The 21,789-nt window shown below is 40.6% G+C and overlaps 2 protein-coding genes across 6 annotated transcripts; one reads left to right on the top strand and one right to left on the bottom strand.

Annotated features, from left to right (window-relative positions):
• Positions 1–499: 499 nt before the first annotated feature.
• LOC101174832 (transcription initiation factor TFIID subunit 4) lies at positions 500–18,635 on the bottom strand. Of its 2 annotated transcripts, XM_023956731.2 has the most exons (16): positions 18,250–18,633; positions 17,351–18,091; positions 16,087–16,238; positions 15,309–15,428; positions 13,082–13,213; positions 12,875–12,994; positions 12,694–12,783; positions 7,206–7,427; positions 6,962–7,097; positions 6,559–6,676; positions 5,846–6,015; positions 5,619–5,749; positions 5,416–5,541; positions 1,952–2,008; positions 1,747–1,866; positions 500–1,659 (listed from the first exon to the last, which is right to left on the bottom strand). In XM_023956731.2, the coding sequence occupies exons 1-16, from the start codon at positions 18,515–18,517 to the stop codon at positions 1,492–1,494; spliced, it is 2,871 nt and encodes a 956-aa protein (XP_023812499.1). In that variant the 5' UTR covers positions 18,518–18,633; the 3' UTR covers positions 500–1,491. The 2 variants fall into 2 exon arrangements, with proteins under 2 accessions (XP_023812499.1, XP_078806543.1); XM_078950417.1 differs by lacking the exon at positions 15,309–15,428 and having other exon boundaries at positions 18,250–18,635.
• LOC101155350 (protein LSM14 homolog B) lies at positions 18,039–21,633 on the top strand. 4 transcript variants are annotated; one of them, XM_023956732.2, is made up of 8 exons: positions 18,039–18,173; positions 19,506–19,672; positions 19,746–19,869; positions 19,947–20,135; positions 20,272–20,358; positions 20,457–20,606; positions 20,927–21,062; positions 21,148–21,633. In XM_023956732.2, exons 1-8 carry the CDS (start codon positions 18,110–18,112, stop codon positions 21,299–21,301), a joined length of 1,071 nt encoding a protein of 356 aa, XP_023812500.1. In that variant the 5' UTR covers positions 18,039–18,109; the 3' UTR covers positions 21,302–21,633. The 4 variants fall into 4 exon arrangements, with proteins under 4 accessions (XP_023812500.1, XP_023812501.1, XP_004070608.1 ...); XM_023956733.2 differs by having other exon boundaries at positions 18,070–18,208; XM_004070560.5 differs by lacking the exon at positions 18,039–18,173 and adding an exon at positions 18,577–19,395.
• The last annotated feature ends 156 nt before the right edge of the window (positions 21,634–21,789 follow it).

Below are 21,789 nucleotides of genomic sequence, written 5' to 3' on the forward strand. Positions count from 1 at the left end.
CTACAAACTCTGGATGGTAAACCAAACTCCAATCCTGATTCTGAGTCCCACATAGAACAAAACCCTAAAATGGAGAGTTTTATCACTGCAAATGTTAGAATCAGGCTAGACATCCACAGGGCACATTCACACTTATTTTAGGATTTATGCCTGACCAATCATAACGCTTTAAACCCTCAGAGCCATTGAATTAACCCAAGAAGTTGTAGAATAAAATCTAAACATTTCTGTTAGCAGAAGGAAGTCTGACTCCAAATGAAAGGCTTAAATACTCTTCAGTTGTTCTCCCTGCTGTCTTTTTTCTAGTTTATTGCTGCCGTCATTTATATTTGTTTTTACTGTTGGCTTCACAGGATATTGTCACTTTCTATTGATTTGTCCAAAAACTACAGATAAAAACTAGTTTTTTGGATAATTCTATAATGTTTTATTAATATGCATTGAATACTAAACTACAAGACAAAACAAAGACATGAATAAAGATCACACAGATAAATAATTTGTTTATTTTTTTTAATAGAGATCATTTTATTATTTATAAAATAGCCATTAAAAACTTTTTTTAAATGTATATTTACATATAAACACGTAGCTGTACAAATGTACACATGGGTAAAAAGCACATCAGTGTCATATCTGTGGCACATTTATTTACATGGAAAATAAACACTTCTTTTTTTCAATCCAAGTTGTCACCTGAAAAATTTACAAATTGATTTTTATAATAAAATGTACTAATTAAGATACTTCTTCAAGTCAAGCAAGTCCAGAATTTATGTGCTCAAAAAATATAAATACTGATAAACATTTTTTTAGTGACGATAAGAAAAGGAAGTAAAATCACTTCCTGGCAATAATGAAATAAGTTCAAATTTAGATTTTGGCTTGTAAATGTGCAGAAAAACAAAGGCATCAATTTTTTTTAATTTTTAACTTACATTTTCTGATTTAAAAATCAATATTTACAAGATTGAAGTGAAAAATAATTAAGAATTAAATGTTATAGGGGCGTTATTAAAAAAAAAAAAAGTTATGACAACCAGTGACTGATTCTGCATAGGGATCAATCCCCACAATATTTAAAACAAAAATATCTGTATAAAGCTTTTCTGTTTCATTCAGAAAAGATTAGCAAGAAAACATGTCAGGTATTAAATGCATACAGCATATGGCTTACATGGTTTAAGTGTTAGAAAGGCAGCTGTGCAGATGACAAAACCAGGTTAGTCTCTGTAAAACAAATACAAAGGCATTGATAATGTACAATAAAAAATGAAGGAGAAGTTAACATCTCTGTTTTGTAGCCAAAACTCAAGAGTTAAAAAAAAAAACAGCGTATAGCCGTTTTTGACGTGTTCTGGTTTCAAACAGAGCAAGAGGCACGATGACATCAGAAGCGGTACCTTTTTGTGGGAGTTTTAAAGCGGACACCTGTGTGTGTTTGTGTGTAGACTGCAGTCTGACCCGCATCCTTAGCCCCAAACGGAGCTGCTACTTCAGGAAGCCTTTGTAGAGCAGCTGGGAGTGGCTGGTTTCTTTTTCGTTCTCCAGGCAGAAGAGCAGGTCCCGCAGGTTGACTCGAGTGATGCGCTGACGTGTGAACTGTCTGGAGCCGGCTCCTCCGGAGCCTCCGGGCTGAGAGGGACCCGAACTTGAGCCCTGAGAAGAAAACCCAAGGAGGATTTAGCCTCCGTTTGATCTCTTGTCCTTCATCAATGTCAAATCATTGGGAATGGTCCTGCTCACGTCTGCGCCCGCCCCCTTCACAGGAGAGTCCGTTTTGCGTTTTTTCCTGGGGCCGATGGCTGCCAGGGCTGCCAGGTTGGCTTCCCTCTGCCTGATCTGAGCCAGCTCCAGCTGCTGCATCTGAACAGTCACACGCAGCTTCGTCACCCGTCTCAAATCTCCTCAAATTGCCAAACATGTTGCCACGACTTGAGCGAACACTTACCTCTTTGGCCTTCTGTTTGAGTCGGAGCTGCTCCGGATCTTCTTGCCTTGACCGAGACTGACAAAATATATAGAGCATGTTTAAATATTGAACTCAATTCATTACGCGGACTGTTTTATTCATTCTCCTGCTCGTATGTGCCGACCTGCAGCAGATGAAATGTTTATTAATGACACTGAGCCCAGACTTCTGCTCTTTATCTACACGATCACAAAAGAATAAAAGCTTCTTCCTGACAGTGACACTCCGTCCTTCATTAGATAATGCCCAGTCACTCCATTTCAACTAAACAGACTTTGTGGTATTAAGTTCAGGTCGCTTCTTTAACAGTTGCATACAAATATAACTGAATAAGAAAGAAAGAAAAAAAGCATGAATAATGTAGGGATGGGTGATACATCAGTGTCAGTATCGTTATCGGCTGATATTTGCATAATCTAAGTTTATCTGTATCGGTCTGATAAAAAAAAAAAAAAACTACCAATATTCTTCTGACTGTTTTCAGAAACATATTTCCTGAATGTTCCTAATAGATAAAGAAGGTAATGTTGACAGTCATAGTCAGTAATTGACTGTTTTCAAGTAAATGTTATTTTTGATAGGGATACATGTTGTTCATAATAAATCCCTGCCAATGGAGAGCTTATGGTTTATAGTTATGTCCAATATTCAAACTTTCATATGAATATATCTGAAAGCATTTAGATAAGTTTTAAAGTGATACTTGTTCCTATGAGATCCTTTGCTGTATGTTAAAAAGGTGATCACCATCTAAACTTTGTGTTACTGTAGACACTTAAGTATCTGCAAATATGGGCTATCGGCCACAGTTTACAGGGGAGATATCATATCAGACAGAAAAAAAATTATAGCGGCCCATCCCTAGAATAATATCTAAAGTAGCTATAATGTCAATTACGTTTCCTGAATAATAAAGTAGTCAAAAAACGAAAAAGGCGCCAGCACCAAAAACAGTTATTAAGAATTTTCTATTATTAACTACTTGCTATCATTGTTTCTAGTGGTCTTTTAATGATTATGTCATTTCTAACCAAAAATGATCAAACCTGTGTCGTTTTCTAAGACACAGTCTCTACAGAGTTCTTTAGTAGAATCTCGTCTCTGAGTTGTGGGCGGGACCGTTGGCGGGGAGAACTGAGAGAACATATTCAGGGGTGTGTCGTTTTTGACTGGCAGGTACACAAATGCAATAAAACCCTCCCTTTACATACGCAAGAATATGACTATATATGAGAACTGGAGCCAGTGAGTGTGATGTCACCCCTAGAAAACGGCCCACTCTTGGCTTTAATAAAACAACAGACGTCACCATGCTGAGCAGTGATTGGTCCAAATCGGTCAGAGTCAACAGTTCTATAGCAACCACTCTGGCCAATCAGAAGGGAGCTGTTTGGAAGTCCAAACCTCTTCCACTGAAAGTGAGAATCTGTTAATCAACTTCAGACCACATGCTTTTATTGAGGCACCTGATTGGTCAGTCAGTTTATAACTTGAATAGATTGCAATAAAGAAAAAATATCATCAAAAAATTAGGATCAACAAGAACACATTAAAAACAGGTGGCAGAGCAAGAATGGTTCTGGGATTTTGGCTTTTTGGAACCATTGGATACTTCCTATTTGGAACGCCAAGGGGGAGGAGTCACACAGTCCAGTTCTCATATGTGGTCAATAGTCACTACTTTTCTAAGAAAATGTGACATAATGTCTTGTTTTTCATCTTCTAAAGCAGGGGTCAGCAACGTTTATGACATGAAGTGCCAATTAGAAATTCTCTCCTTAACAACTTTGCCATCACCACCTAAACTGTGAACTACACAGAAATACACAAACATTTTTTTAATAAATCTGAGTTTGATTTAATTCACAAACTACAAGTTAAACAGCTTTTTAAAACATATTTTGCCATTAACTCCAAAACATGCTTTCATAATAATATTGCACAAGGAAAATCGCCCAAGGTTGAAATAGTACATTAAATAAAAGCATATTGAGGGCCTGAACTTAGTGTCAATTCTCTGATGCTGCTTTATATGCATGTAAAACTAAATGTTTTAACTTTTTTGTCAGTTTGACAATTATAGTAATCTACATTTTCCACAATTGGACAACGTTATTATTCATTTTTTTCACAGAGTAAGCGGATTTGTGATCAGTTGTAGTATTCATTTTGAAACTTTTAAACTTTTCATTTTAACATTCAGCATAACAGAAAGAAATTCTGGGTTTAATCTGACCTCGCTTGGTTATTTTTCAACAAACTGAACTCATACCTTCACAAAAATCAGCCGCTGCGACGCCAAAACATGACCAAAAAAACAGTGGTGCAGTCATAAACGTGTACAGCAGCCTGCACGCTTTTTCCCTGCACACGCATGCGCTCACGTTTCATCCACAGACACACCTGTCATCTCACCGGCAACAGTTTCAAAATCCCGGGATCAGTATTACGTTTTCATTTACTCGTTTTCTTTTTTTTTTTCAACAGCGCATTGAGTTAAATCGCCTGATTCTAAAGGCTGATGCCGAAATGAGTTTTTATAGGCTACAGGTAGGTGGGGTCACAGTAACAGCGCTGCGTGATTGGACCCTTTCCTTACGACTTCATATTGGCAAAAAGATCAATGGGTGTGTCCAAATTCGCCGGCTGCATCCTTCAAGGGGCCGCGGCCTTCCCGGGGCGACGTTGGCCGGGTCCTTCGTGAAGCGAGTAGAACGGATGTTGCCGGCTGTGAATTTGGACGAGGTTATTCTTTAGATAATTCCAGCCGTTACATCGGCAAATGTCCTGTCGCCTAGCAACCGTGAGTCCCAAACAGAGAGGAGTAGGGAACCAAACATGGAGCTCGAACTTTTCCTGGCTTATTTGATCCAATTTTTAATCTTGGAGGTGTAATTATAAAAAGATGTAATTATCTTTTAACAGTCCGCCATTGTTGTCAGAAAATCTCCGGGTTCGGCTGCAATGCATCTTGGGATAAGAACAGTAAGGATGTGCCAGACCAATCCTAGAAATTGGGAAAAAGAAGGCCGTATTCGAAGGAGTAGTTGAATTTAGACAGCACTTGTTGTGGCGCTGTGACGTAAGCAGCCTAAAAATGAAGCCCAGGAAGAACACAGACGTCCGATTCGGAAAAGAGATGAGATGATCAAAAATACAACAGAAGACAGATCAAGTGTGTTTTGTTGTGACACCGTCTTTCCCTCTGCAGGCCTGCTGTGGCACACATGCCTTAGGTTGCCAAACCCTGTTGTAATGAATCCTTTATGCAGGAGGGCAGATCTTTCCAGCCCCCAAGTATTTGGCGTTAGTGTTTGGGTCTCTACAATTCATCTACCGTATGAGCGAAAGCAAATCTGTGTCCTGGACTTACCTCATGTCATGCGTGTCTACTGTTTACATAACTAGCAAAAGTGAAAATACACAACATTTCCATGACATACCTTAGCAGCCTTCAAGAGGATCTCCCTCTCCTGCTCTTCCTTTCTCTGCTTTTCCAGCTGGTCCAGCTGCTCAAAAAACTTAAGTTGTCCTCTGACATCGCTGACCTGCTCACATCGCTCATCTTCCTGATGATGCAAAAGACGGAGGGGTCACAACGGGAGAAGCGGCATAAAGCCCAGCTCGCTCTGAAATGACTGATCACCTTCAGGGTGACGTTCTTGTGGTGAGCCACTTGTGAGACCTTTTCCAACAGGTTCTGGAGTCGCTGCTGGGTTGCATGAGAAATGTAACTGATCACGTCTGTGCCCAGCTCGCTGACACCAAACTTTTTACCTGCAACAGCAGAAGAGGGTGGAAGAGATCCACAGATGTAAGTTCAATTGTTCTGGAAGACTTAACGACTTTATATCCCAACTTCCTGCCTCTCACCGATCTCCAGGGCTATCCTGGTAAGGGACGGGGTGGACAGGAAGGCCTCGTCCTTGCAGGAACGAGTCACCATGCCAACAAGCTCGGAGCTGGTTGCCAGGATGCGGGCACTCTCCTCCGACAGGTTGACCCCGGCCATGGACGCCACGTCGTTGATGTCATCATCATCCCTGCGTGTCGTTAAAAAGTAAAGAAACGACAGAATCTCAGTTAGCGTTTGACCACGAGTCAAAAATAATGTTTAGTTGGTGTGAAGCTTTGTGGGTGGAAACACACTTGGGATTATGACAAATGAATCAGTCACAAACTTTCTTCAGAACCATGCTAAAAATAAGAGACAAATCCTAAAAGTACAAATAACAAACAATATGTGTGGGAAGTTAGCCAAATTTTTGTGTATTCAATTATTTTGCAAATCATTTTAGTGCAAAAACACACAAAAAAAGTCATATTTAAAGATAATTAAGGCTGATGCATTTGATTTGATTTAAAATGATTTTAATTTTTAGTGCAAAATTACATAAAATATATCATTTGTAATTAAATATTTGGTTTCCATAGAAACAACAAAAAAAATAAAGTTTTAAATGAAAGCCTTTTTTTTTACCATCCAGTAAATAATTCCCAAGTAAGTGCATAAATTACGCCAACAAGTAACAAATTAGTGCAGCATGTGATCGAAGAGCACAAAGACGTTTGCAAGTGGGACTAACTTGAAAGCTCCCCCTCCTGCTTCTTTTAGCCTGTTCCTGTGAGCATCAGCTACCGAAGCGTGACCGAGCACCTGAACTCCTCTGATCCCCGGAGCCAAAGTCTGTCTCACAGCTGGAACTGGAGGTTATAAACAAAAAACAAGTTCATTTTGAGTATAATAAAACATTGATAAAATACACTGAAAACTTTAGAAAAGAATAAAACGTTTTAAATGTAATGACACACACTAACCACAAGATGGCAGCAATGTCAATATGACCATTTTATCAAAATCTAAAGCGGAACCAAAAACCTTTTATTCTAGTATTTACTGGAAATGAGTGAGTGCTTCACTATCAGACTGATCCTAGGCAAACTTTTAACACTGACTGAAATCATCAGAAGCACCTGCTGGACACACACCTGCTGTTAGCTGTTTTACCACCTGTGGCTGACCAACAATAATCCGGCTATGAGGCTGTCCTCTGATGGTCACCACAGGAGACTGAGCCAGAGGCACCTGTGGCCTCACCATGGTGCCTTGTTGCTGAGAGACGATCTGTTCACATTCATGGAAATGGGGGGGGGGGGGGGGGGGGGGAGAAAACGTCATCCTGGCACGCTTGGCCATCCTATCATTTCAAATTCTAAGTAGAAGAACGTTTACCAGCCCAGGTTTACTCTGAGGAGTCTGGGTGAGGCTGATGACCGTGGCTTTGGTTGTGCTTGTAGCTGTGGTGACTGTGGTCGACAGAGGAGGCCGCAGCACCACAGCGGTGAGGGCCGTGGAGGCCGTCGCAACCGGCTGAGTGCTGGGCAGAGGCAGCAGGCTCTGCTGGATGAATGCATCCGGGTCTGGGGTCATCTGACGCAGCGCGGGGAGGCTTCTCTGCACAGCAAACACAGTGGATGAAACCGATACTAAATGTTACTGCGGTCACATTTGAGACACGGTCACATTGCTTTAATATAGACTCTAAGACCGGGAGTCTGACTTAAACTCATGGCTTTATCTGAGCTTTGACATCATGTTAGCTCTTTGCCATTAAAACTACATAAACTATTCTGTAGAGGCACAGCAGAGATGACATAGGAGCTGCCAAACAGCCTCCAAAATAATTGAAATCTATGGAATTCCTATGACAAACATACATGTAAATGTCTTACAGCTCTTTATTTTTGTTTGCTAAACCCTTCGAAATAAGCTGCTTTTAATAAAATAAATAATAATAAAATAAAATACTTTGAATTATTCTTAAAGGCAAAATGGCTAAAAGACAAAAACTCGAGAATCCATAACCTGATTCCATAAATAATATTATGATTTTAGACATAATGGGTGGAACATCAATACATAATGAGCTATCAAGATGTACTTATCAACATTTTTAAATAGAAACATGTCTAAAGACCTACATGGAAGCTTCCAACTAATGTTTAAAAGAGCAAAAAAACATCAAAAGAGTCCCTTTTGGGATTTCAAGCAGCTATGAGATTCTTTTAGTCCTAACAGAGCGGCTTATTTGTGACTGAATGAAACATTTGATTCGGTTTTGAGATCCTCCACATGGGATCCAGTGGTTTATGAATGGAACAAAAAGCTGGAGCTTGTTCATGGCTCCAATACTTCAACTGTTGTTTGTCTCATAGCTTAACGCAGACTATGAAACTTGACCAAGACGAAGCAGGACAAACTGAGCAGAACAGAACAGAAGAACCAACTCTGCACTTTCAACATCACCCTGTTCCTAGACCAGGATGATCTGTGGTCAGCTTTCACTGAGTTACACTGTTTTATGAAGGAGTGCTTTAAATTGAAAATAATTTTGTCCAAAAGTTCCTGGTAAAATGTCCGGGACTCAAAATCCCAGATCAGGACTTTAGACTGGGTCTGTCCTGACCCCCCCCCCAAGGGAAATTGTAGAGAAGTTCACACAGGATTGACTTTTAATTTACACTGAACACTGTGTGCGCTGATAAAATCGGGTTTCAAATAGACCCACATACACTAAAACCTTCACAGTTAGTGTGAGCATTTGGGCGGAGCTACAGCTTCATCACACTCAACGTGTTGATGGACCCGCGGAACATTTACCATCAAAACCGTCCAAATCAAGAGCTTTAACATGAAAACAACAGCAATGGTAGTAGAACACTGAAAAATGAAGTGTATTTTGCTAAGAAATTAAAAAATATATGTATTAAAGATATGAATAGGTCTTCAATCTTCCGGTTTCGGGTTGACAAACGGACACGTATTGCCTGCCGGCTGCTCTCAAGCATACGTAACGACCTGAAACTGTGCCTGTGAGGCATTGATATCAGATGAAAAGTTATGAAACGGATAATGATAAATCATGTAATAAAATGGTTACGGCAGAACAGGGGTGGGATTATAGAAATTTGCTTCCTTTCAAGCAATCTTTGATTTAATATCTTATTGTATTGGTTTATGCATTATCCCGTGATTGCTTGAAATAAACCATTTCAAATCAAAAATCAAAACAACCACATTACCGTAATTTCCGGATTATAAACCGCTACTTTTGTCACACAGTTTCAACCCTGCGGCTCATTCAATGATGCGGCTAATTTATGCATTTTTTCTGACGGCCGCTAGGGGGCGCTCGAGCAGAAAGTGAAGAATGCGATGGGGGGAGTACGGTATATGTGTCGAGGAACACGGAAGTTTAATGTAAATTCCTGCTTTGTGAATGAACAGCACGAACAGACCCTCATCATGGAAAATGGAAGAAGAAATGCATATGACAGCTTTCAAATTAAAAGCAATCGTTAAAAGCAGTGTGAAAAAATCCACCATCACCAACGGGTTTGGAAAAGCCGGTCTGCTGCATGACGGAGAGGACAGCGCAAGCTCAGGAGAGAATTTACCTCAGGATGAGAGTGACACTAACAGCGACAAAGAAGGAGAGATGGAGAGAGAGTGTGGCGAAGAATGTCTGACGCTATTCCAATCAAACACTGAGGAGGAAGACTTCCATGGTTTCAGTGCACAAGAGGCCGCACTGAGGGAGCAGGTGCCTTCAAGTTACTGCTGCTCTCAGTGACTCTTACCAGTATGTTTTTTTTTTTTTTAACCAGCCCTATTAGTGCTGTTACTACCATATTGCTGCCGTGTTACAGGCACTGTTTGGAGTAGAGCTGTGACCGTGTGGGATTTTTTATACAAGTAATAATTACAACGCACTATTCTGTATTAACAAATAACAGTAACTACTAACTATCTAACTAATGAACTAACTGTACAGGTGTTGTAGAATGAGTATATGTGTGTGTCAGCGTGCTGTGTGTGTAAGAGGAAGGAGCTCGAGTGAGTGAGAGAGCGCTCCCTCTGGCGCTGCACAAGTTCTCCCCTCTTTCTTACACACACACGCACGCGGTTTCAGCACATACACATCCTCATTCTGGAACACATGTTTCAATATGGGCACATGCGGCTTATAGACAGGTATGGCCCATGAATGTACTAAATGGTTTATCCTTTAAAAATGTAATGTGTGCGGCTCATAACCAGGTGCGCTCTATAGTCTGGAAATTACTGTATATTTAATATTATTAAAAAGTCAATTAGAATATTTAAAACATATTGTGGCTTCATGACCTGTAAGAGCTCACTTGCTATAAACATGACTAACTTTGATGTTTGCCCTGCACTGAATGATTCTCCACTGAAAGTCCCTCTCAGACTACAGAAACCCTCATTATTTCATTAATCACATTTTGGTGCAGTGAAACAATTGGTAAAAAACTAATTTGTGTGAACAGTTGGATCTGACATTGTCTCTTGGTTAAATGAAACTACTAAGTAGTAGATAAGTAATTTAATTACTATTTCATCCAGTAAATAAAGCAATCAACTATTCTTTAAAAGTAATTTACCCATCACTAATTCTTGTTTACTTGTTTGTCCATCACACATTTTTTTTATCTTGCAAGAAATACAATGAATCTGGAAGTCTTCTGAGTTACACTGGCTCCATTTTTGCATAAATGTCCATTGATTTTAGGTCAGTGAATCGGATCGTTCAAAATAAACTCATATCCACCATGAATCGTATCGGCGACCACCAATTATGACATGAATCCTTGTTCAAATGAACCGTTACAGCACTACAGATAAAAGCAGTGAAGAACTGTTGACAGGGCTTTGTGGAAAAATATTTGAAGTGATTATTGTACTAAAGAACTTGATAAAAACAGAAAATGCACCTCCGCCTTTCACATTTTCTTCCTCTTTTCTAATTTCAGCGTGTACATCTTCATCCTCACTTGCTATCTTCCTCTTGAACAATCTTCCCTGCATTGTTCTTTTCTCAATGACCTTTTGAAATATTATTTTCTTTGCTGCTTGTTTCACTTCTACCAATGCATTAGGTTTTATCTTGAACTATCAATAACAAAAGTGTTCAGAAAACTGTAGAAATCATTTCTTGTTCTTCTCGTCCTGTTTAACCAAACTCCGGTTTGGATGGGATATAAACAATTCTTATTTTCATATTTTGTTTGCAAGAGTAAAAAAAAGAAGAAGAAAAACATTATATGTTTGATCTCATGAAACATCCAATTGAGATTTAAAATGTATATTTAATTATTTAAAACGTGATATAACAAAAAAGAAAACAGAAAGTATCTGTAGCAGATAATGTTCACCTTTATCTAGCTTTAATACAGTAAAGAAAAAAAGTTTGTTCTGTTTGAAAAGCAGTATATAAACTCAAATAGTCCAAATAAAAAAATATTTTCTGGAAATAATTTTTGGAGAACTGAAACCACACAAAGGAACATTTTGACTACGGTATGTATAAAAAGCCCTCATTTGATTTGTTGTTCAGACTCTCCAGACTGAATATATCTGTGGAGGTCAGATAGAAACTAAAAAGCTAAGTAAATAATCTTTTCCTTAAATATTCCTCACATTTAAGAGAATCTCACTTCTTAAAATGTCCACCACTCAAAATACTAATTTAGTTAACATATTATAAATCCATTAAAAAAGCTATTGGAATGTCCTGAATCTTTCTTTCTGCATTGTCATGGTTGTAAGTCGCTGCTTCTCTGCTGGAGTTCATGGTTTGTAATATTATGGTCTGCCATTCTAATTCAGTGGATTTTCCTGTCAATTCTGTAAATAACATCCAAAAAACTGTTTTCATGTTTTGATCAATTTTGACCCAATAACAGAAAGCTCATCTGGTGATGATTTCTGGCTTTATCTTAAGGCTGATTTCCACTGCGTCTCTGTTGCGTTGAAACAAAAAAAATTAAAACAATAGAACGTTCATTTATCAGTTGGAATGTTTACATTGCGTCCATCATGTCTGATGTCTGATGTCTGTCCTTTCACAACGCAACACAAGCCTTACGCGGGAATTTCTATTTCCAGTCCATCGATGCGTCAATTTTGCAGCCGGAGAATCAGAAAACAGGTCCGGGTTTCAAAATAAAAGCGTCCGTTGCTTTTGTAAAAAAATAAAAATAAAACTGTTATTTTATATTTAAGGTGACGTGTTCATGCGATAAGTAAGGGATCATGCCAGACGAGGCGTGCATTATCAGAAATTAATGCACGCCCTGGATGAACTACTCGACAAGGGGGCGGCAGGACAAACCGCTCCTCGAGGGGGGGGGGGACTGGAGACGGAACGGAGACAAAGTGAACTAACTGACGGTCATAAAACACATCCCCACGCGACGCAAGAGAGTTGCACCGCAGACAGACCAGTGTAAATCTGGCATCAGTGGTGTTTCATCCTAAATGAGCAAAAGTGTCACGTCAACATGGCAACAGAAGACTTGAACCATGTTTGTGTTTCACGACAAGACAGGTCCACTGCAACACGAATCCTGGTTGGACAAACTCAATTTCCTGATCTCCATTTCTCCTCAACTCTCCATTGGGTTAGCCTACTCTCCTCATGCACTAGTACATTCTGCTAGGAACCATTCTGTCTAAACATATGGCATAAACATTTGGTTTGAACAAAGTTTTTATTTCCTTCTCTGGGGTCATTATCCTCAAATTTACTATACTAAGAAAAAATATATAAAGATGATAAGACTTTACTTGTCGTATTTGTTTGATTTTATACTCCAAAGTTTGATCAAAAACCTCAAAGAGTGTAGTGTGGGCTAACCTTCAGAAAGGGAACCAGGTACGGTTGAGGGGAGGAGCTCAGCTCTTTGTACAACCTGCTGGTGAAATCCTCAGGCTCTATTTTTGCTTGCTATTTCAATAAAAGCACAAAAGAGGATCAATAAAAATGAATGAAGAAGAAAGAAAAGCCCAGAAGACCAGATCATGTGAGGGGGAAGTACCAGCAGGTTCTTGATCAGCTCTTTGACATTCGCTGAAGTCTGAGGCGACTGTTTTCCACTTGCCAGCTTGATGAGCGTGGAGAGAAAGTTCCGACACTTCTTCACATTCTCCAGTGTTTCCTGTGAGAACAAGGGTTTCCGATTAGAAACTCCACAGAAATTAGGAGCTTGGTTCTGCTGGGAAAAGGGTTCGGATTTCTCTCTCACAGCTGAGACTGGTGTTGGAGCGACGGCTGTTCCCGTGGCTCCCAGCGGTCCCACCCTCTGAGCCGCTGGCTGGACTTTGGCGGCCGTTCCCATTGGCTGTCCTGAGGCCGTCACTCCCAGCATGACCGTGTTCTATATGGACCAAAAAAACAAAACACGAGTGGTCACGCAATGTAGAAAAATTTAACTATATATTTATATAAAATAGTAGAAGCAACTATCTTTTCAGATTCCTCCTGCACAGAAGCCTTAATGCATATATGTAATATCAAAGATTGTTTCTCTTCTCCATTCCAAAAAATTGCAGAATATGAAATAAATTGGTGTGGAACAGAAGCCCTCAGCTTAGTTTTAGCTTAGATTTCACCTTTGTTTTCCTCCTGAGAAAAACTATGACATCCTAGACACGTGTTATCAAAAATAATGATTTATTCTACATCATTTTTCACTGTCTGAAGCAAATCCAGGAAGACCTGGGATGTATTTAATCAAGGCAATCCCATCAGATTGTTGGTAACATTTTTTTTCACGCAGGTTTTTTAGGACTTTCCATCTTTGCTTGAAAACAGGAGGAATTTCTTTATGCATATCTTTGTTTTGGTGGTATAACTGACACTCAAACCATCCTTTATTTTGCCATTTCACACTAATAAAGCTGTTGTCTGGGTCAATATTTTACACAACAAACTGCACATAAAGACAAGAAAACTGAGCACACCAATGTCACAGATAGCACAGAAAATGAAACAAAGCAGCCGACTGTGAACAACACAGTTCCGGGTTCTAATTCTTAAATGTAATAACTACAGACATTTAGTGACATTTGAATCTTTATTTAGCTCCAAAAAATCTGTTGGTGTGTGAGTTTATTTATTAACTAAGTTATCAAAAATACTGGACTTTTCTTTTAGTCTGACAGGATTTTTGTTTGAGTTTAAAGGCAAAAGCTTCAGAGGACAACAGAAAGGAGCAGGCAGTGGCGTCCGAAAAATGAGGAAAGAATCAAGAAAATGAACCACAGAAATAGAAGAGTTTAAATGCTTTCTAGAGCAAACATCCACAAACAAATAATGAGTACACTACAGCAGCGGTCCCCAACCTTTTTAGCGCCACGGACCGGTCCGACGTCACACGACGGTTTCACGGACCGGTCTTTAAGAAGTAGGCAGAGAATTATTTTAGCAACGCTACGCTGAAGGAAGTACAGATCCGTGACAAGACCAACCGTGAGCTTTTATTTTGACACGCACAACATTGAACATCGCTCAGGTGTCATCATCCTCTCCCGTTCCCACACTTGTGGTGCGAAAAAGTACTGTCTATTAAATGTAGCTTTCTTTATTCTGGGGAGTCGAAGGCTCCTCTTCTGTCTCCTGGCTGGGCCTTTTCCCCTTGGCAAAGAAACGTTCCAAAGACGTTTGTTTTTTATTCATTTTGCTAGCTAAATAAAACTGAAGTCATGTAAGTTACTTTTTCTTTCTTTGCGGCCAAATGACCCACGGACCGGTACCGGTCCGCGGTCTGGGGACCGCCGCTGTACAAAACAGCCAGACAAACTTGTCCTTCCAGAATTTTGGCCGGAAGTCAGATGTGCTCACTTTCCTTTAGCGTAACCTGTATTTTCTAAAAATAATAATAAACGTGAATCCACCATTTGAACAACATTATCAGCAGCATTATGGTGTATGGGAACAAGTGTTAAAATAAATCCATATTTGAAGAAAAGACTCCTGGTTTTTCTCTGTTAAATGCAGCTTTCTTTTATTTTGAAGTCAAAGCTTCTTCTTCTGTTTCCTCACTGGCTCTTCTCAGCCAAAAGAAACTTTCCAAATCCGTTTGTTTTTTCTTAACTTTGCTAGCTTGAGGGTTTCACTTTAGAGGTTGCCCCAGCTGCTTTAGCCCTTGTGCAATTTTATGGGGTCCAGATGACCCCACCCTTACGTTGACATGTTCTCCCTAACATGACAAAGGTGGATAAAGGTGGAAAGATTTCATGTAATCCATGGACACCAGTGAAGATCACAAATCATTGAAGAAAAAAGGTTCAGAGCACTGTCTAGTGGGTCTAGATGACCCAACTCCCAACGTTAAAGTGCCTAGGATAGCACAAGGGTTAAGAAAGTAGCAGATGGACTTCTGATCAACAATGAGGCAGATGTGGTGGGGAGAATCCAGTGGTTTTTCAGAATCAAATCCTCCACAGCTTTAAAGGTAGCAGTGGTTTTACCTGCAGCACAGGAGGCCTCTGCAGCGCAGTGGTGACTATCCCTGTGGTCTGGACTGGGGAGGCCTGTTTTATAATAGTGGTGGAGGTGACAGGGCGGGTCAGCAGTGGAGTACCTGGAGTCTGCACAATAATTGTGGAGAGGGTGGTAAGAGATGCATATATAGCTTCATGCCATCAACTACTCACACATCTACAAGCATCTGCCGGATTTGGCTTCTTCTGCAAGTAACTCAGCAGCTGTGAAACTTCATTTCAATTTCAAAACAACCTCCATGGAAGTAAAGATTAACCCGAATGCTTACCATGAACAATGCTGTACCAAATACTATTGCACAGGTATCTTTGTTTTATTTCACACAGCAACTGGTTTGGAAACTGAACTGTACCATTAGTCCTTATTTGAGGATTAAAGTGGTTCTTCTTTTCCACAATATGATATGGTTACAACAATGTCATCCATCCATTTTCTTAACCTGCTATATCCGGTTTGGAGTCACTGGGATCAGTGCACAATATCAGGGACGATTTTTTTCCCATAATACACCAAAATGTTCTAAATGACTTGCATTTGCATTGAGATTATCTTGTGTTTATCTTATATAAGCTCATGTGCAACAAGTCTCTGTGAGTAGATGTTAATTTCACAGCTACACTAATGCCACAACATTCATCCGTTCTGATGGATAATTCTAAACCAGTTGGGTACTTTTCAATCTAATCCATTGGCCTTATGTTTTGGGGATGTCTTTCTGCACCGACATGTCCGGAGAATCGGTACCTGCAGAGACGTCTGCACAGGAGGAGTGCTGGTGGGCGCTGCGGGCCGCGGCGTCATGGCACTTTGTGACTGCGACTGGGCTTGCATCTGAGCCAGGGTCTGCTGGTGAATCATCAGCAGCTGCCCACTCTCACTGCGGATCAGGACCATGCCTGCACGGGAACAACAAACATTCTAGTAACTTTCAACAACAAAAAAGAACAAACGGAAAAAATAAACAAAAGGTGCCTGAATGTCAGAATTAGTAACAGAAAACACCCTTCTACTTTATTTCATGCCGGATTATTGTAGTTTGATTTGTATTAATTAGATTGAAACACAACTTCTCTATAAATATGTTACAACATTGTAATGTTAATACTAAAACTGATCAAATCCTTAATTATCTTGAAGACAAGTAAGTAACTGACAAGCATTCAAAGAAACAAATGTTGATAACAGAAAGGAATGCAACATTTTAACACAAGGAGAAAGAATAATCAATAGATAACAACTAAATGATCCAAGAATGCACTATATACAGCAGCAGAACTTTACTCAGCCTTAAAGTTCCACCCCGATGATCATCTTTTAAATCTATTCTAAAAGCGTTCCCAGTGGTCTTTTATGTATGATTATGCCGTTTTTTGCTCAAATAAAAACCTGTTGTTTTCCATTAAATCATTTCTGCAGTAGTTCATCAGTAATTCACCAGAGTTGTTTGGCGTGGAGTAAGCCTGCCCCCATCCCCATCATCCATCTATTTAAATGCTCTCCCGTTAGCTTACAGCCCCTTAAACCCTCAAACAAACATTACTGGTGCAACAAAAATAGCGAGCAATCGTGGATCTATCCAGCCGTACAGTTTGGAGCCAAAAGCCAGCTCAAATGAGGAAAACGCAGACGGACATGTATCTAGTCATTTTCAAGAAAAGAGAAGAGCAGGGAGCTTGTTGCTTTTTGGCCATAGTGGCACCTACGTCCCACCTACAAACCTTTTCCATTAGTATTTTTCTGTCTGCTCCTGATTCACAACGATTTGAATAAAAGAATACTTAAAATGACTTTTCAAGCTTCATTTTTTTTTAATATATGTCCTCCATCATGACAAAAATGCCACTAAAACAATTTAAAAACACAGCCTTCATCAGAGGGAGTCATTAACAGACAATCATAATCTTTTAAAAGTTTTGTGTCCTGAAAAGTACCAGCATGTGCTGTTTACCTGCAGGTCTCTGACAAATCCTCTTAGCTGAGCGTAAACAGGAGGGAGAAACTGTATTACCTGGAGGAAGCTGGATGTTTTGGATGTTTGTGGTGTTTTGTTGGGGCTGACTGAGCCGTGGAGCCAGCACCTGTGGAGCAGGGGGTCGAACTCCACCCGGAGCTGCTGCAATCGTTGATGGAGCGGCGGTCCTGGGGTTCGGCCAGACCCCGGGGCTCCTGATGGTCGCCGTGGCGCCTGGCGGCGGCGCGGCTTGACCGCCGGTCAGGATGACACTTTTCGTGCAGTCCGATTTAGTGACAGGGGAGCTACTGGAAACACTGATGCCCGGTGACGAGGAGGTTAGAACCGGGCTGCTGGTGGAAGTTTGCATGAGCGGCTTCACCAGCGTGACCGTGGGTACAGTTGTTCTGGCACCGGGCTGAGCCGGAACCACGCCGGGGGAGGGAGCATTTTGAGCACTCAAAGTAGTTCGAATGATAGTGCTAGGCTGAACAGCCGCTGCCTCTTCCTTGCACGCGGGAGCCGGTCCGTTGGGCTGCGAACTGTCGGCTCTGCTCTCTGCGATGTGACAGTTCGTCACCGCGGCGCTTCCATTCAAACTTTGGGCTCCCTCGGGTTTCTCCAGCCCGGATGCCGCGTCTGATGCCGCCGTAACAACTCCGCTGGCCGTTGCCGGCTGAGGTTGACTCTGAGCGGGGTTACCGACCGCTTCAGCCGCCGGGGTGACCCCCGCCGCTCCGTCCATCCTCGGAACGAGGCACCCCGCACTGCTACTGACACCTCTTTGAACTCCTGACCCTACGGCAGCGGAGACACATGAAAACAAGTGGAGCGCCCAACAACTGTCCGAGTCACTTTAGCTTCGAGAAGAAAAAAAGAAGTGAGTCTTTGAAAGCCGAACAACGCGACCAAAAAGTAAGCTATCGGCTAATAGTACTAGAGCGCAGCTATCTTACCTGCTTTAGCAAGCTCTTGTTGTGAAAGTCCCATTTTGCTGCCCTGAATATTAAAACTACTGCGAATAGCCGAGCTGTCAGCGTGATTTGTTTCAGACTGCGTTCCACCCGCTGAGTTAACGTGACTTTCTTCTGTTGACTCGGTGTCCAGAGATCCAATTAGCTCACTTTTCACTTTTTCGTCCCTCTCTGTTTTGAAGAAAACATCTCCCAGCAAATCGGAGCTCGCCGCCATCTTTGCCAAACCACGCTCGTTCGTGAAGCGCATGCGCCGATTGGATGCCTCTCGTGTTACGCAGAGCCAACGGGCGTTGCGATTGGCTGGTCGGCGAAAATAAAACCTTGAGCAAATGGACGAAATCGGCAGAGTGCTGCTTCTTAGCAGCCTATTCGTGGGTCGAAAGGATAGAAAGGTGGTGCACGGACAATCGTGCCTTTTCGTGGGATTCAATCGAACAAATATCTTCGATTATAACGTTCCGTGTTGCTCGACAGAAGCCCTTTTTTATGTTTTTGTATGCGCCACATTTTATTGTTAACTCCAAGCGGCTCAAAATGGCTGCGTTTGTATCGGTTCCCCCTTGTTGTTAAAACAGAAACTAAGATAAAAGCGCAGTAACGTTGATTTGCTTGAGTGAAACCTTATAATTTAGTAAAGTTACTGACAACTTTTTGTTTTTTATTCTTTAATTTTTAACACATTCCTTTTTAAGCAACCTAAATACCCCCTTCCCCTATTTTTCTTTAAAGATTATTGTCTTATAAATACAAGACACTATGTTTAAATAAATAACCATACATTCATGCTTTCTCAATGTTAAAGAAAACTGTTGATGGAGTGAGGATAGACAAAGAAGCTTGCGTGGCATTGTCAGGTGGTTTATAATTTCCTAATCAAAGGGCGTGGCCTCAAGTCACCTGTGAACGCATATAAACTACTTCCGGTTCTTTTCCCAGTCGTTTGTTTCCATGTGACGTGAGTCTTTAAAGAATAGTACAGCTGCACATGCGTTTGTTTTCCAGCTATGGCTTCAGCAAAACCGTACATTGGGTGTAAAATAGGGCTAATCTCAAAAGCCCAAAATCGTTATGAGGGGATTTTGTATACAATTGATAAAATCAATTCTACTGTAGTTTTGGCAAAAGGTGAGTAGTGCAGATAGAGCTTCAAGGGTGCATTTAAAAAGTAAAATAAATAAAAAAAGTACAACTTGACTAAAATGTATTTAATAAACTTTTTTTTCCCCCCTCTAAAGTGAAGTGTTTTGGAACAGAGGGAAGGCCCGCTGATCGACCGTTACCTCCAAAAAATGAAGTCTATGAGTACATCACTTTCAGGGGAAGTGATATCATGGATATTGGACTCTGTGAACCTGCAGCGTATCATCACTCAAGCCTCCCGTCAGATCCTGCAATAATACACGTACAGTAAAGAACAGCACAGTACACTGACCTCCACAGACATTTTTTTATGGTTCTAATTTAATGTTCTACAGTCATCGAGTGCAATCCCTTCAAATGTCTCCTCAATGCTTGGACCTCTCAGCCCCATGAAGATGCCAGTATCCAATCCGCTTGTAGCTAGCTCTTTACTGAACCATCAGTATGCTTCAGCTATAGGTAAGTCTGCCAGTGCAAATGTATTTAGTACAAACCTGATGCATTTTGGGTTTTTTTTCTTCCCCATCTTCTTGCAGGGCCTTTGCTTCAAGACATGCATATCAGGCGAGGCCCCATGGTTGAAAAGGCCGTTCAAACCATGCAGATGGAAAGCTCTAGACCAGTGAGGGGTTTGGCTCCATCCCAGGAGCAGCAGTGGGACAGGAGGCAGCTTCAAAGGCCAAGATATGAGACTTACCAGAATCGAAGGGATGTCGATGTCAGAAGTAAGCTATAAAGTTTGCTTGAGCAAAGTATATATAAAGGGGGTGAGGTGGACCACTGGGTGTCAACAGCCGCTGAAGTTGAAGCTTCTGTTTACAGTTGTGAACAACTAACGCAAAGATGTTTTTTGAATTCAAGTGAGGTCAGGCCCAGCTTTTACAACTTCAAGGCAGGAATCGCTGCGTCAGAATATTGAAAACAGGCCACCACCCAGCAGAAGGCAAGGTGTGAAAAAAGTTAGTTTGTAAAAATGTTTTTTTTTTTTTTAATAAAGCAAAAACCACATTTAATATGAATTTTTATTTTATTTTTTTTAATCTTAGGAACAAGGCGCAGGAGCCATGGTCGAGGCCAGCTAATGATGAATAGCATTCCGTCTCCTGTCCTTAAGTTTGACACAGACTTTGATTTTGAGTCCTCAAATGCACAGTTCATAAAAGAAGAGATGGAGAGGAAAAACATGAGCATTAAGGGTAATCGGCCAAAGTGGTTTAGCTCAAAGGAGGCAGATTCTGGAAAATTGTTCCAAACAGTATTGTGATGGTTAATCCTGTCATACTTTCAAAAGCATTAGAGTGAATTCCGTTTCAGCTCATGAGTTTAAAAAAATATTAAATCGGGAATTCTGAAGTCATTTTTCCGTTTTTCATCACCCCAATCCCCCTAGTTTGAGACTGTTGAGTAAGCTGTCCTAAGATTCTGTGACAGTCATTTCTAATAGATGTTTGATTAAACTTTCCTCTGTTACTCTATTTTAATTTAAATCTGTTTATTTCTTGTTTTTTTTGTCCAGATGGAAATTATGAGTTAGACAGAAATGCTAAAGAAGGGATGCATTTAACCACAGAAGAAGATCCTTGCGGGCCGAAACGCTACTACGACAAATCAAAGTCATTCTTTGACAACATACCATCTGATAATGGGTTTAGGTGATTCATCTTTTATTTTTGTCATTTCTTTACTCTATTTTTAAAATGCAGCCTAATGTTTAAGCCCTTTTGTGGATGGTTTCAGATTAACGTGGGCAGAGGAGCGCAAGCGTAATTTGGAGACATTTGGGGTCCCGGGAGTCCCATTTAGGGGCCAGAGCTTTAGAGGTGGATATGGTGGAAGAAGAGGGCAAGGTTCTTCACAGGCTTCAAGCAGCGCCCGAGGAGGGCATATGTAAAGATTGGGATTTGATGAAAGCTGCCTAATAATGCAACTTAGCCAACTGTCTGTGGATATTAAAGTTATGAGCACTCTAGATATTTCCCCTCTTTTTTTTTCCTTCTTTTTGTTCGTAATAGTACATATCTTCAGGACTTTTTAATTTAAATATATTCTCATGGGGGAAAAAAACTATTTAATTTTTTTTTTTCATACATGAGACCTTGTGTTAAAAATCCCAATGTTTCCTAAATCAAGTCAAAATTTTGATGCAACTGGCTATAAATGTATATGTTAATGGTGTATTGCTTTATTAATAAAACAATTATATGAATTTCTTGGAAGATAAAATGAATGGGCATAATTTGCTTTAAAACCTCCTTGAATCGAGATTCATCCAGCTGCCTCTCATGTTCTGTTATGACTTGTGATGATTCAAGAATGCCCTCCATAAGGGAAAACAGCGCACGACCATGCCTGGACTAAACCAAGATGGCGGGGGGAGGG

This window comes from Oryzias latipes, chromosome 7 (genome assembly GCF_053564925.1).
Source record: "Oryzias latipes strain Hd-rR chromosome 7, Olatipes_Hd-rR_3.1".
NCBI classification, from domain to species: Eukaryota; Metazoa; Chordata; class Actinopteri; order Beloniformes; family Adrianichthyidae; genus Oryzias; species Oryzias latipes.